This window comes from Mustelus asterias, chromosome 20, assembly GCF_964213995.1.
Source record: "Mustelus asterias chromosome 20, sMusAst1.hap1.1, whole genome shotgun sequence".
In the NCBI taxonomy this organism is placed as follows: Eukaryota; Metazoa; Chordata; class Chondrichthyes; order Carcharhiniformes; family Triakidae; genus Mustelus; species Mustelus asterias.
In genome coordinates, this window is record NC_135820.1 from 81736571 (window position 1) to 81752518 (window position 15948).

Genomic DNA, 15948 nt, shown 5'->3' on the forward strand with positions numbered 1-15948 from the left:
CCATCTGCAAGACAAGGGAGGTGGGGAAGGAGGGAGGGTGGGAGCAACAACATGCACATGCAGATGTGTGACGGGGTCACCATCTGATGGGCTGTTTCCTATCCAGAAGTCAGTACGTTTGGGGACATCTCCTCCAGATGCAGCAGCTGCTGCTCACAGCCCTCGTGGTGCTCACAGGGTTAAATCTGCAAACTCAGACTGCCGTGTGGCATCTGCACAGGGTCACGTTTGATAATCCTGCTTTTCATTTTGCGAACAGATGTACCTGCTGGATTCCACAGGCAGAGTCTGACACTTCAAGGAGTGAATTATAGGCTGTCAGGTGCTGGATACGATTAGCACAAGATGTGGGTTTAGCAGCTCACTCTGCACGGCACGGTGTAACAGTGAACAACTGTACACCTCACTGGAAAATAGCAGCCTTGTAACAGGATTCTGCACATCACATGATCCCATCAATTGCACTTGCTTACATCAGCACAAATCCCATAACTTGCCTCAGGTTCCCTATTCCCTAACTCCTGAAAGGAATTCGGAGAGTTAAGCTTGAATTTACTTATCCATTGAAAAATGCCAAGTAAGTTTACAAACTCAGTCCCCTGTATATTCTATAGATGTTGCTCTCCCCACAATCTTGAAGGTTATGATTCTTGCCTTTAAACTGGTGATGATTCTTTTGCTGGGTTCTGATCTCATGTTCAATCTGTGACAATGGCATTTTGTCTCTCTCACTTCATAAAACCACTCAGCACTGAACTGAAGGAGGCCACATGGCCCAATGTGCAATGCTAATCTTTGATAAAGATTCTTTCCCATACACTGCAAATTTAAACTTTTCAAACGGCAATGGTATAGGCACATGAAGTTGCAAATGAATCTGTTTCCAGCAGACTTGCAGACAATAAATTCCAGTGCCTTTTTATTTCAGGCTATTTCAGTGAGGTCGGATAGAGACGGGGTGGTATTGGGTTAATGAGTGCTCTGGATTCTGGTGGTTCTGGGGAATGATAGTATGAAGATAAAACACGGTACGGTACGGCACGGTAGTACAGTGGTTAGCACTGCTGCTTCACAGCTCCAGGGACCTGGGTTCGATTCCTGGCTTGTCTGTGTGGTGTTTGCACGTTCTTCCTGTGTCTGCGTGGGTTTCCTCCGGGTGCTCCGGTTTCCTCCCACAGTCCAAAGATGTGCGGGTTAGGTTAATTGGCCATGCTAAATTGCCCCTTAGTGTCCCGGGATCCGTAGGTTAGAGGGATTAGTGGGTAAATATGTGAGGATAGGGCCTGGGTGGGATTGTGGTCGGTGCAGACTCGATGGGCCGAATGGCCTCTTTCTGGACTGTAGCGTTTCTATGATTTCTATGATAGCAAGGGTCCAAGCATCCTGATTCAGGCCAAGTGGAGCTTAGGTACTGACTGTAAACAATCTTTGGGGGTTCTATTGTTGGACCCCCTCCATCTCATCTCACCATTGTCCCTGGGGCACAATGAGAAGCCATTCCTTCAAATAGAACTAATTGCAATGGAATAGAAAAGAATAGATCCACTAACTGTCAGTAGGACAGGAGAGGAGAGACAAGTGAGAAAGATGGAACAATGCATGTTCAGAGGAAAGTTCCTTTTATTGACTCATTAAGATATCACAGCTCTGGGAGGATGGAGTTCCCGACACCAGCCCATTCAGCAGAGCTCTCCAAGTGAAAAACGACATCTTGATATCAGTCCCAACTAAGAGGTAACATCCACTAGGAAAGGCAGAACAGACTGGGGCTTCTTTCTCTAGGGCAGAGTCCTTTAAAGTGAGGAAAGGATTTGATATGGTAAGGCAAACAACGTTTCCACTTGCTGGTGAGACCAGAATTTACGGTCACAAATATTAGTCACGAATAAATCCAATAGGTAATTGAGAAGAAACTTCTTTACCCAAACAATGGTGAGAATGTGGAACGTGCTACCACAAGGAGAAGTTAAGGGGAATAGTATAGATACAGTTAAGGGGAAGTTAACTAAGCATTTCAGGGTGAAAGGAATAGAATGATATGAAGAGGGATAACAAGAGGCTGGTTCTGTGCAGCTGGCATGGAGCAGCAAGGCCGAATGACCTGTTCCAATGTGATAAACATATCTTTCTCTTCTGCTGCAGGAGCCTAACCACTGGATGGATCTGGTAGAGTGTTTATCCAAACTACTCACAATCGTCAACATACATAGCTCTGGAACCCGCCTCGTTTCTTCTCACTCACCTCGTGTGTTAGTTGCCAGGTCTGCTACTTTCTGAAAAGCATCCAGAAAGGATCCAGCAATTACAATGGTTGTCCTGAAATAAACACAGAGGGTTCATTATGTTCACTAAAGATAATTCCACAACCTTCAGCAGTACCATTCAAACACTGGCACAATGTCATATCGTTAAACTGATCACCAATAATTGCTCATCCAAGTGCCCACCTTTTTACATAATAAAAGTAAATTACTGCAGATGCTGGAACCCGAAACAGAAACAGAAAATGCTGGAAAATCTCTGCAAGTCTGACAGCATCTGTGCAGAGAGAATAGAGCGTATGCCCCTGACTGAGGCTAAGCCCCTCACTGGGCCATGATCCCGCTGAATGGCCAAACATGTTCAAGGTGTGAGGTCATCTATTCCTGTTTCTGACCCTCTGAGTTGGGATTTATCTTTACATGGGGGGAGGGGATCGAGACGAGGTGACTGGGAGCGAGGAAGTTAGCTTGCAAACAGAGAAGGGTTATAGACGGTGCAAGAGGGAGGATGGACGGGGGGATAGAGAAGGGGAGAGCTCAGACCAAAGGATTGAGATGTGTTTACTTTAATGCCAGGAGTATAGTGAATAAAGGGGATGAGCTCAGAGCGTGGATCGATGCCTGGAAGTGTGATGTGGTGGCCATTACGGAGAATTGGATGTCTCAGGGACAGGACTGGATACGACAGGTGCCGGGATTCAGATGTTTCAGGAAGGACAGGGAGGGAGGCAAGAGAAGGGGTGGAGTGGCACTGCTGGTCAGGAATAGTGTCACAGCTGTAGAGAAGGTGTATGCTGTGGAGGGATTGTCTACAGAGTCTCTGTGGGTGGAAGTTCGGAGTGGGAAGGGGTCGATCACTTTGCTGGGAGTTGACTATAGGCCGCCCAATAGTGACAGGAAGGTGGAGGAGCAGATAGGGAAACAGATCCTGGAGAGTTGCAATAATAGCAGAGTTGTTGTGATGGGAGACTTTAATTTCCCAAACGTAGATTGGAATATCCCTAGGGTAAGGGGATTGGATGGGGAGGAGTTCGTTAGGTGTGTTCAGGAGGGTTTCCTGACACAGCATGTGAACAAGCCTACAAGAGGAGAGGCTGTACTTGATCTGATACTGACCAATGAGCCTGGACAGGTGTCAGATCTCTCAGTGGGAGAGCATCTTGGGGATAGCGATCATAACTCTATCTCCTTTAGGCTTGCATTGGAAAAAGAGAGGATCAGGCAAGCTAGGAAAGCGTTTATATGGAGTAAGGGGAAATATGAAGACATAAGGCAGCAAATTAGAGGAGTAAATTGGAAGGAGGTATTCTCGGGGAAATCTACTGGAGAGAGGTGGCAGTTTTTCAAGGAATGTCTGTCTAGGGTTCTACAGGACAACGTTCCGAGCAGACAGGGAGGAGTTGGGAAGAGAAGGCAGAGAGTGGCTGTGGAGGGGTCTTTCTCTGCATGGAGGTCAGTGACCAGTGGAGTGCCCCAGGGATCTGTTCTGGGACCCTTGCTGTTTGTCATTTTCATAAATGACCTGGATGAGGAAGTGGAGGGATGGGTTGGTAAGTTTGCTGACGACACCAAGGTAGGTGGTGTTGTGGATAGTTTGGAGGGATGTCAGAAGTTGCAGCGAGACATAGATAGAATGCAAGACTGGGCGGAGAAGTGGCAGATGGACTTCAACCCGGATAAGTGTGTAGTGATCCATTTTGGCAGATCCAATGGGATGGAGCAGCAGTATAAAATGAAGGGTACCATTCTTAGCAGTGTAGAGGATCAGAAGGACCTTGGGGTCCGGGTCCATAGGACTCTTAAATCGGCCTCGCAGGTGGAGGATGCGGTCAAGAAGGCGTATGGCGTACTGGCCTTCATTAATCGAGGGATTGAGTTTAGGAGTCGGGAGATAATGCTGCAGCTTTATAGGACCCTGGTTAGACCCCACTTGGAGTACTGCGCGCAGTTCTGGTCACCTCATTACAGGAAAGATGTTGAAGCCATTGAAAGGGTGCAGAGGAGATTTACAAGGATGTTGCCTGGATTGGGGGGCATGCCTTATGAGGATAGGTTGAGGGAGCTTGGTCTCTTCTCCCTGGAGAGACGAAGGATGAGAGGTGACCTGATAGAGGTTTACAAGATGTTGAGGGGTCTGGATAGGGTGGACTCTCAGAGGCTATTTCCAAGGGCTGAAATGGTTGCTACGAGAGGACACAGGTTTAAGGTGCTGGGGGGTAGGTACAGGGGGGATGTCAGGGGTAAGTTTTTCACTCAGAGGGTGGTGGGTGAGTGGAATCGGCTGACGTCGGTGGTGGTGGAGGCAAACTCGTTGGGGTCTTTTAAGAGACTTCTGGATGAGTACATGGGATTTAATGGGATTGAGGGCTATAGATAGGCCTAGAGGTGGGGATGTGATCGGCGCAACTTGTGGGCCGAAGGGCCTGTTTGTGCTGTGGCTTTCTATGTTCTATGTTCTATGTTAAAGGAACCGTGGTGCACGAAAGCTGTGCGGGACCTAGTCGAGAAGAAAAGGAAAGCGTACAAAAGGTTCAGAGAGCTTGGCGAAGATAGGGATCTAGATGAGTATACGGCTTGTAGGAAGGGACTAAAGGAGGAAATTAGGAGAGCCAGAAAGGGTCACGAGAAGGCCTTGGCAAGTAGAATTAAGGAAAACCCTAAGGCGTTCTATAAATATGTGAAGAGTAAAAGGATGAGACGTGAAGGAATAGGGCCTATAAAAGGTGAAGGCAGGAAAGTCTGTACGGAACCAGTAGAAATGGCAGAGGTGCTTAATGAGTATTTTGCCTCGGTTTTCACAGAGGAGAAGGACATGGGTGGATGTAGTGTGGGCTTGCGGTGGACTGAAAAGATTGAGTATGTGGACTTTAACAAAGAGGTTGTGCTGGAATCTTTGAATGGCATCAAGATAGATAAGTCGCCGGGTTCGGATGGGATGTACCCCAGGTTACTGTGGGAGGCGAGGGAAGAGATTGCAGAGCCTCTGGCGATGATCTTTGCGTTGTCGATGGAGACGGGAGAGGTGCCGGAGGATTGGAGGATTGCGGATGTGGTTCCTATTTTCAAGAAGGGGAATAGGGATAGCCCAGGAAATTACCGACCGGTGAATCTAACCTCAGTGGTTGGTAAGCTGATGGAGAAGATCCTGAGGGACAAGATTTATGAGCATTGAGAGAGGTTTAGTATGCTCTAGAATACTCAGCATGGCTTTGTCAAAGGCAGATCATGCCTTACGAGCCTGGTGGAGTTCTTCAAAAATGTGACTAAACACATTGACGAAGGGAAGGCGGTAGATGTGGTTTATATGGATTTTAGCAAGGCGTTCGATAAGGTCCCCCATGCAAGGCTTCTAGAAAAAGTGAGAGGGAATGGGATCCAAGGGGCTGCTGCCCTGTGGATCCAGAACTGGCTTGCCCAAAGGAGGCAGAGAGTGGGTATAGATGGGTCTTTTTCTAACTGGAGGTCGGTCACCAGTGGTGTGCCCCAGGGATCTGTTCTGGGACCCTTGCTGTTTGTCATTTTCATAAATGACCTGGATGAGGAAGTGGAGGGATGGGTTGGTAAGTTTGCTGACGACACGAAGGTTGGTGGAGTTGTGGATAGTCTGGAGGGATGTCAGAAGTTAGAGGGACATCGATAGGATGCAAGACTGGGCGGACAAGTGGCAGATGGACTTCAACCCAGATAAATGCGTAGTGGTCCATTTTGGCAGGTCAAATGGGATGAAGGAGTACAATATAAAGGGAAAGACTCTTAGTACTGTAGAGGATCAGAAGGACCTTGGGGTCCAGGTCCATAGGACTCTAAAATCGGCCCCGCAGGTGGAGGAGGTGATTAAGAAGGCGTATGGTGTGCTGGCCTTTATCAATCGAGGGATTGAGTTTAGGAGTCCAGGGATAATGATGCAGCTATACAAGACCCTCGTCAGACCCCACTTGGAGTACTGTGCTCAGTTCTGGTCGCCTCATTACAGGAAGGATGTGGAAAAGATTGAAAGGGTGCAGAGGAGATTTACAAGGATGTTGCCTGGATTGAGTGGCATGCCTTATGAGGATAGGCTGAGGGAGCTCGGTCTTTTCTCCTTGGAGAGATGTAGGATGAGAGGAGACCTAATAGAGGTATATAAGATGTTGAGAGGCATAGATCTGGCGACTCTGAGGCTTTTTCCCAGGGTGGAAATGGCTGCTACGAGAGGACACAGGTTTAAGGTGCTGGGGGGTAGGTACAGGGGAAATGTTAGGGGGAAGTTTTTCACACAGAGGGTGGTGGGCGAGTGGAATCGGCTGCCGTCAGTGGTGCTGGAGGCAAACTCAATAGGGTATTTTAAGAGACTCCTGGATGAGTACATGGAGCTTAATAGGATGGAGGGTTATAGATAGGCCTAAAAGGTAGGGATATGTTCGGCACAACTTGTGGGGCCGAAGGGCCTGTTTTGTGCTGTAGTTTTCTATGTTTCTAAGTTAACTGTCCCTCACTGGTTTCTAACACGACTCTGTCCTCTGTGCTTCCAAGGAGGGTGAGAATTAATATATTGTTCTTACCTTAAGTGTGACTGCAACTTTGTAGTTTTGGAGATGAAATCCTCCCAGACTGGGTAACCACCCTGCAGAGAAATCAAAGTAGAGTTAACACGATGACATATAGCGTATTTAATCTGCACTGACACCAGGTACAGTTAGCAACCTTAAACTGCAAAGGTCCATCCCAAATCTGAAAGCCTCTCATATCAACTATTTGTGCACAAGTACAATCAGTAGGGGCGACAACAGGGGTTTAGCGACATTCCAATGAAAGCAATCAGTGGGGGGAGGGCTACACTGCTGATGGGGGATTTTCACAGTAACTTCGTTGCAGTGTTAATGTGACACTAATAAATAAACTAAACTAAAAGGGACATAATTGGCTCTGAGTTAACAGGAGAGAATTTAGAAATTTGATTTGTCACATGTATTAGTATACAGTGAAAAGTATTGTTTCTTGCGCGCTATACAGACAAAGCACACCATTCATAGAGAAGGAAACAAGAGAGTGCAGAATGTAGTCTTCCAGTCACAGCTGGGGTGTAGAAAAAGATCAACTTAATGCAGGGTAGGTCCGTTCATAAGTCTGATGGCAACAGGGGAGAAACTGTTCTCGTCATTGTCTACTGGAACAGTGCCAGAAGACTGGAGGATAGCAAATGTTATCCCCTTGTTCAAGAAGGGGAGTAGAGACAACCCTGGTAATTATAGACCAGTGAGCCTTACTTCTGTTGTGGGCAAAGTATTGGGAAGGATTATAAGAGATAGGATATATAATCACCTGGAAAGGAATACTTTGATTAGGGATAGTCAACACGGTTTTGTGAAGGGTAGGTCGTGCCTCACAAACCTTATTGAGTTCTTTGGGAACGTGACCAAAGAGGTGGATGAGGGTAAAGCGGTTGATGTGGTGTATATGGATTTCAGCAAAGCGTTTGATAAGGTTCCCCATGGTAAGCTTTTGCAGAAAATATGGACACATGGGATTGAGGGTGATTTAGTGGTTTGGATCAGGAATTGGCTAGCTGTAAGAAAACAAAGGGTGGTGGTTGATGGGAAGTATTCATCCTGGAGTTACTAGGATGTTACTAGTGGTGTGCCGCAAGGATCTGTTTTAGGGCCACTGCTGTTTGTCATTTTTATTAATGACCTGGATGAGGGCATAGAAGGATGGGTTAGCAAATTTGCGGATGACACTAAAGTCGGTGGAGTTGTAGACAGTGCGGAGGGAAGTGGCAGGTTACAGAGGGACATAGATAAGCTGCAGAGCTGGGCTGAGAGGTGGCAAATGGAGTTTAATGCGGAAAAGTGCGAAGTGATTCACTTTGGAAGGAACTGTACGCAATACTCACTTTGGAACGAGTAACAGGAATACAGAGTACTGGGCTAATGGTAAGATACTTGGTAGTGTGGATGAACAGAGGGATCTGGGTGTCCATGTGCATAGATCCCTGAAAGTTGGCACCCAGGTTGATAGGGTTGTTAAGAAGGCGTACGGTGTGTTAGCTTTTATTGGTAGAGGGATTGAGTTTCGGCGCCAGGAGGTCATGTTGCAACTGCACAAAACTCTGGTGCGGCCGCATTTGGAGTATTGCGTACAGTTCTGGTCGCTGTATTATAGGAAGGATGTGGAAGTGTTGGAAAGGGTGCAGAGGAGATTTACCAGGGTGTTGCCTGGTATGGTGGGAAAATCGTATGAGGAAAGGCTGAGGGGCTTGAGGTTGTTTTCGTTAGAGAGAAGGTTAAGAGGTGACTTAATAGAGGCATACAAGATGATCAGAGGATTAGATAGGGTGGATAGTGAGAGCCTTTTTCCTCGGATGGCTAACACTAGGGGACATAGCTTTAAATTGAGAGGTGATAGATATAGGAGAGATGCTCGAGGTAGGTTCTTTACTCAGAGAGTAGTAAGGGTGTGGAATGCCCTGCCTGCAGCAGTAGTGGACTCGACAACATTAAGAGCATTCAAATGGTTATTATGGATGACATTGGAATAGTGTAGGTTAGATAGGCTTTAGATTGGTTTCACTGGTCGGCGCAACATCGAGGGCCGAAGGGCCTGTACTGCGCTGTAATGTTCTATGTTCTTGTGTCGGTTGGTATGTGACCTCAGGCTTTTGTACCTTTTTCCCGATGGAAGAAGGTGGAAGAGAGAATGTCTGAGGTACGTGAGGTCCTTAATTATGCTGGCTGCTTTGCCAAGACAGCGGGAAGTGTAGACAGAGTCAATGCAGAGTCAAATTGCCACGTCCAGTGACAATCGGGGCTATCAGAAGAGAGTTTGTAGTCTCTTGGAGCCCAGCCATCTAAATGTACCTCAAAACCTTCTGGAACCTGGATTTTCAATAAAATAAACTGAATCATCCCATCAGTCTGGCCTGAATTCAGTCTGAGGCAAAAAGCAGAGACCTTCAGTTACTTAGTTTCAATATTATCCAAGCTGGTTTAGTACATGTGAGTTGCAGAATTACACAGGCCACCACACTCGAAGCTTTGATCATGGTTCGTTGCTGAGTTTAGTGATTGTCAATCATGGGATGGATGCTCTGCAGCTGGGAGAGAGTTGGGAGGCAGAAAATACACAACCACCACCCAATGACCCCAGTAGATGTTCCAGAACACCCATCACTCAGTGCTCTGGAAAACCAAGATTGGGCTGATTATTTTTCCAACTGAGTGACCACTTCAATGTTTCCAGAGTCAACAGATATTGGGAGACTAGAATCAGACCATTGTGGATAGTGGCAGTGACGCTGCTACTGCTCTGAGAGCAGGTTACTGGGCAGCAGTGATCCCTGTGCTCTGATATGCTTCAGAGGCTTAGACAAGCACTGGAGCAGTAGCACCAGCCATGGTCATAAGATCCCCCAGATCCAGTGGCAAGGAAGGTCCAACAGTAACATCCTCCCCAGGCTCTCTTACCCAGCATCAAAACACTAATCACTAAAAAACCAGCTCTACTAGGCAGGATATATCATCCGTATGCCTACCGAAACAACAGCTCGACCTGGCACTCAATCACAGCAGGAGACTACCAGGAGACAACAGCAATGCTTTCGGGATATCCTCAAAGCAGCCCCCCGAGAGGTCAAATGTACCATTGACTCAAGGGAGACCCTGGCTTGTGACCAGCCAAAATGATGACAGTTCATTCCAGAAGGCACCGGACACGTTGACTGGAATTTTACCGGCATGCCTGCCCCGGTTCCAGGGGTCGGCAAGGCTCGGAGAATGGCATTCTCCATTTCCCTTGGGTGGAATCGTATGAACCTCGGGCGGTTGTGGTAAAATTCCACCCATTGAGGGGCTTTGTCAGGAACATGGAGGTGATGTCGAGACTCGATGGGTTGAATGGCCTATTTCAGCTCTTGCGTCTTATGAACTTAATGAGACATCAAAGACATCAGAGGGAGCACACAAAGCTCCAAACACCCCATCTGCCCGACCCTTCCAGCACCATCTGGTCCACATGCCTGAACTCAAAAATGTAATCAAGTCCATCACAATGCTCAGAGATCATCTAAGAAAGAGATTGTAGGTTAAAAATAAGGCAGACTTGAATCCTTATAGCCCTTTTCACAATCATCAGATGTCTCAACTTGCTTTACAGACAATGAAGCACGATAATGTGATAATGAGCAGACAGCCTGATTTTGATAGGGAGGAATAAATATTTGCCTGGATAACAAGGATAACCTCCACGCTCGGTAAAATCTATCCAAGCAGCCAAATGGGGGTCTGAGATTAACATTTCATTTGGACTATGGCACCTCTGAGGGAATACTGTACTGGAGCGGCAACATTGTTTCCAGTCCAGTACAGTGTAGGCTGCAAAGAGACATAGATAGGATGCAAAGTTGGGCTGAAAAATGGCAAATGGAGTTTAACCCTGATAAATGTGAGGTGATTCATTTTGGTAGGACTAATTTAAATGTGGATTACAGGGTCAAAGGTAGGGTTCTGAAGACGGTGGAGGAACAGAGAGATCTTGGGGTCCATATCCACAGATCTCTAAAGGTTGCCACAAAAGTGGATAGAGCTGTGAAGAAGGCCTATAGTGTGTTAGCTTTTATTAACAGGGGGTTGGAGTTTAAGAGCCGTGGGGTTATGCTGCAACTGTACAGGACCTTGGTGAGACCACATTTGGAATATTGTGTGCAGTTCTGGTCACCTCACTATAAGAAGGATGTGGAAGCGCTGGAAAGAGTGCAGAGGAGATTTACCAGGATGCTGCCTGGTTTGCAGGGTACATCTTATGAGGAAAGGTTGAGGGAGCTAGGGCTGTTATCTCTGGAGCGGAGGAGGTTGAGGGGAGACTTAATAGAGCTTTATAAAATGATGAAGGGGATAGATAGAGTGAACGTTCAAAGACTATTTCCTCGGGTGGATGGAGCTATTACAAGGGGGCATAACTATAGGGTTCATGGTGGGAGATATAGGAAGGATATCAGAGGTAGGTTCTTTATGCAGAGAGTGGTTGGGGTGTGGAATGGACTGCCTGCAGTGATAGTGGAGTCAGATACTTTAGGAACATTTAAGCGGTTATTGGATAGGCACATGGAGCACACCAGGATGATAGGGAGTGGGATAGCTTGATCTTGGTTTCAGATAAAGCTCGGCACAACATCGAGGGCCGAAGGGCCTGTTCTGTGCTGTACTGTTCTATGTTCTATTGTGCTCGAGCCTCAGATGGAATTTGAAGCCACAACCTTCTGACTCAATGGCAGGAGAGCTACTAACTGAACCACAGCAGACATTGCATTGACACTGTTACTATTTAAGATGAAAGGAAATGCATCGTTTTAAAATAGCCAAAATACACCGGGTAATTTCCCATCTGATGAAAAGTCTGAAATGTGAACAGTCTCTCTCCACAGATGCTGCCTGGCCTGCTGAGTACTTCCAGCATTTTCTCAACTTTCAAACCCCTGCAGTATTTTGCTTTCGTGCTTAATCTAATTCCCATTGAAGTCAGGCAGAAGGCAACCTTTTCAGTACAACTCCTATTCCATCGAGAAGCCTCTGGTATGTTACTGAATCTCTTGGGTTCCTTTCCGGAACTTTCCACAGAATGTTTATTATGAGAAGTTTTAACCCACTCCCTTAACACTGAAAATAAGTGACACAGAGCTCTTTTCACAACTGATGTCTGAGAGGTCTGTGAGTACAACTCCAATCTGCTGACACATCATAGGATGGGTCTGAGATCAGCTGCCTTTAGCACAATGCTGCTGTCAAAGGTGTGAAAGAGTACATGTTCAAACAATCTGATAACGGGTACTTCTATTACCAGAACTATTATTTATAAAATACTAATTTAACACCATCAATTTCCTACCAATTCATATTGAAATGCATTTCACTAATTCGTGATGCCATTCTTGGAAAGAATGAGCAAACAGATCAGTGAGTCAGACAGATCGTGAGAGATAGCAGTGACTCCTCCTCACAGAAACCACCAGCTCCACCTGTCAGTGCTGAGCTCCCTCAAATGGAGGCAAAGATCCCACTGCACGATTTCAAAGAGAGCAGAGGCATCCATGGCAACGTTCACTCAACCAATGCCACTAAAAACAGAACCACTGTTCATTAGCGGGATCTTGCTGTGCGCTAATTGGCTGCCAAGTCTCAAACATTACCACAGCAACTAGAATCATAGAATCCCTACACTGCAGAAGGAGGCCATTCGGCCCGTCGTGCCTGCACTGACAACAATCCCACCCAGGCCCTATCCCCATAACCCCATGCATTTACCCTGCTTGTCCCCCTACTTTAAAAGGGGCTATAGAAATGCAAGTTTGATCTTTTCAGCAAATGAGACGTTTGGGTCATTGCCTAACTGTCTTGAAGAGACCTTGCTGGGATTGCCCGTAATATAACACACTGAAAGTAAATCATTGGCAGCACAGCTCCACGTGAGGCACTCTCCCTCAGTCAGGACAGTCAGAGCTCCAAGTTCCATTCCAGGATACGAGCAGAAAAATTTAGGCTGAAACTCCAGTACTGAAGGAGTGCTGCACTGTCAGAGGGTCAGGACTTCATGCATGCTAAAGACTGGAAGCAACATTCTATAGACAGAGCTAAGCAATCCCATAATCAAGGCTAAAGGCCAAGTGTTGGACAATGGGATTAGAATGGATAGGTGTTTGCTGGCTGATGTGGACACAAGAGGCCTCTTTCCATGCTGTAAAACTCTATGACTCGGCACGATGGCACAGTGGTCAGCACGGCTGCCTCACAGCTCCAGGGACGCGGGTTCAATTCCCACATTCTCCCCATGTCTGTGTGGGTTTCCTTCGGGTGCTCCGGTTTCCTCCCACACTCCAAAGATGTGTGGGTTAGATTGATTGGCCATGTTACATTGCTCCTTAGTGTTGGGGGATTAGCAGGGTAAATATGTAGGGTTATGGGGTAGGACCTGGGTGGGATTGTTGTCAGTGCAGTCTCGATGGGCCAAATGGTCTCCTTCTGCACTGTAGGAATTCTATGAATAGTGAGGGACAGTTAATGAATCAGAACAGAAGATTTCAAAAACATTCCCATTCTCAATGATAGGGGAGTCCTCATTTTGCACATCATTGCAAAAGTCAGGACTGAAATAATTGCAGCAATCTTCAGTCAGAACTGTTGAGCAACGATCTAATCGGCCTCCTCCTCCTCCTCCGGAGGTCCTCGTCATTACAGATGCCAGTCTCCAGTCAATTCGATTCACCCCACGTGATATCAAGAAACAGCTAAAGACACTAGATACTGCAAAGGCAATGGGCCCCGGCAATATTCTAGCAATATACTGAAGACTTGTGCTCCAGAACTTGCCGTGCCCTAGCCATGCTGTTCCTGTACAGCTACAGCTTTGGCATCTACCCAACAATGTGGAAAATTACCCAGGTATGTCCCGTATACAAGAAACAGGACAAATCCAACCCGGCCAATTACCACTCCATCAGCGTAATATTGATCATCAGTGAAGTGATGAAAGGGTTGTTGACAGTGTTATCAAGTGGCATTTACACAGCAATGATCTGTTCACCAACGCACACTCAGTTCCTGACCTCATTACAGGGAATCGAGGGATCCGGGGACTGGGTGAGAAAGTGTAACTGAAGTCCAAGATCAGTCATGATTGTATTGTATTGCAGAGCAGATTTGACAGGCCATTTGGTCTATTCCTGCTCCTATCTCTCGGGTTCTTGTGAGTGTTGTGCATTCATCAGTGAACATCCCCACTTTTGACCTTATGCTGGAAAGAAGGTCACTGATGAAGCAAGGTGGTTAGGCCTAGGATACTACACTGAAGAACAGCAGCAGCAATGTCCTGGGACTGAGGCGATTGCCTTGCAACAACCATAGCCATCTTCCTTTGTGTGAGGTACAACTCCAATCATTTGGACAAAATATTTGAGTTCCAGAGGCGAGGCGAGTGTGACTGCCCTTCATGTCACAATGACTGAGTGTGGCATCGAGGAGCCTGAGAAAGTTGAGGTTCATGGGAATCAGGGTGGAAATGGTTGGAGTTATACCTGTATAACTTATCCAGTCCCTTATCCAGAGACTCTGTCCCCATGTTCTAGATTCCCCAGTAAGAAGTCTCACAACACCAGGTTAAAGTCTAACAGGTTTATTTGGTAGCAAACGCCACTAGCTTTCGGAGCGCTGCTCCTTCGTCAGGTGAGTGGGAGATCTGGTGGGTGAGTGGAATCGGCTGACGTCGGTGGTGGTGGAGGCAAACTCGTTGGGGTCTTTTAAGAGACTTCTGGATGAGTACATGGGATTTAATGGGATTGAGGCTATAGATAGGCCTAGAGGTAGGGATATGATCAGCGCAACTTGTGGGCCGAAGGGCCTGTTTGTGCTGTGGCTTTCTATGTTCTAAACAGATTGGCTCATCTCTATCTTAAATGGGCAACACTTATTTTTGATCAGTGACCCCTCGTTCTAGATTCTCCCACAAGAGGAAACAACCTCTCCACATCAACCCTGTCAAGACCCCTCAAGATCTTGTATGTTTCAATTAAGTCACCTCTTATTCTTGCAAACTCCAGCGGATACGAGCCTAGCCTGCCTAACCTCAGACAACACACCCATTCCAGGTATTAGTCTGGTAAACCTTCTCTGAACTGCTTCCAAACTATTTACATCATTCCTTAAATAAGGAGACCAGTACTGTATTCAATACTCCAGATGTGGTCTCACCATTGCCTGAGGCAGCACCTTCCAAACCACACCACTACCATCTAGAAGGACAAAAGCAGCCGATATCTGGGTACACAACCACATGGAGGTTCCCCTCCAAGTCTCTCACCATCCTGTCTTGGAAATATATCGCCGTTCCTTCACTGTCGCTGGGTCAAAATCCTGGAACTACTTCTCTAACAGCACAGTGGGTGTACCTACACCAGATGGCCTGCAGCAGTTCATGACAGCAGCTCCCCACCACCTCAAGGGCAATTAGGGATGGGCAATAAATACTGGCCTAGCCAGCATAACTAAGAACAGATTGAGAAAAGAACAATGAATGTCAGCAGCCTATAGTCCCATGGAGAAATAAATCCGATTCGGTCTTTAACCAATGGGTGCAAACATGGAATCACTGGGTTCCAATCAGAAGCAGGAACGCTGACAATCATCCCCTAGACAGAGGCACCGCCTCCAGTTGCCCCGACTGAAACCAGCTTCAGCTCAGACATGAGAATAGGGACCCGAGTCTTGGATGTCTGGCTCACTCAAACACTAGCTGGTGCATTCACTCTCTACAACCAAGGTTTAAATATTAGAAGGCCAGAGGTCTCACTCCATGAGGTTTACAACAATCAGTTCTGAAGCTTCAGTTCCTTCCCACATGTACTATTTATATCCAGAATGCTGTGACAAGCCTCCCATACTCAGACTATATTTGGCACACATTTGTTCCGTCTGCAAGGTGCACTTACACTGGGAGGAGGACAGAATATACTTGACAGACATCTCAAAATCTGAGCTATCAAATAACGTCTGCAGAAATGAAATAGCTTCTTTTTATTTAAAGAGTCCATGAATTGCGATCCTTCACAGCTGAACATGATCACAAAATCTGCTTCTAATTCCAAGCTGCACAACTGAACAGTAACAGTCTCATTGCAGCTGCTAAGTGTGATGTACAGTATACTCTCCCCCCAAGACCAGCGTGA

The 15948-nt window shown here is 46.7% G+C and overlaps 2 protein-coding genes across 2 annotated transcripts in view; one reads left to right on the forward strand and one right to left on the reverse strand.

Annotated features, from left to right (window-relative positions):
- Positions 1-7044, reverse strand: part of mtss1 (MTSS I-BAR domain containing 1) — a 138957-nt gene extending 131913 nt beyond the window's left edge. The window contains exons 1-3 of the mRNA XM_078236090.1: positions 7029-7044; positions 6803-6920; positions 2243-2316 (exon numbers count right to left, since the gene is read on the reverse strand). Of these exons, the coding sequence (XP_078092216.1) occupies positions 2243-2316; positions 6803-6920; positions 7029-7044 (208 nt within the window). The remainder of the gene's footprint in view (positions 1-2242; positions 2317-6802; positions 6921-7028) is intronic.
- The window catches only part of LOC144508694 (CMP-N-acetylneuraminate-beta-galactosamide-alpha-2,3-sialyltransferase 2-like), a 556023-nt gene that overhangs the window by 175234 nt on the left and 364841 nt on the right, over positions 1-15948 (forward strand). The window lies entirely within an intron of this gene.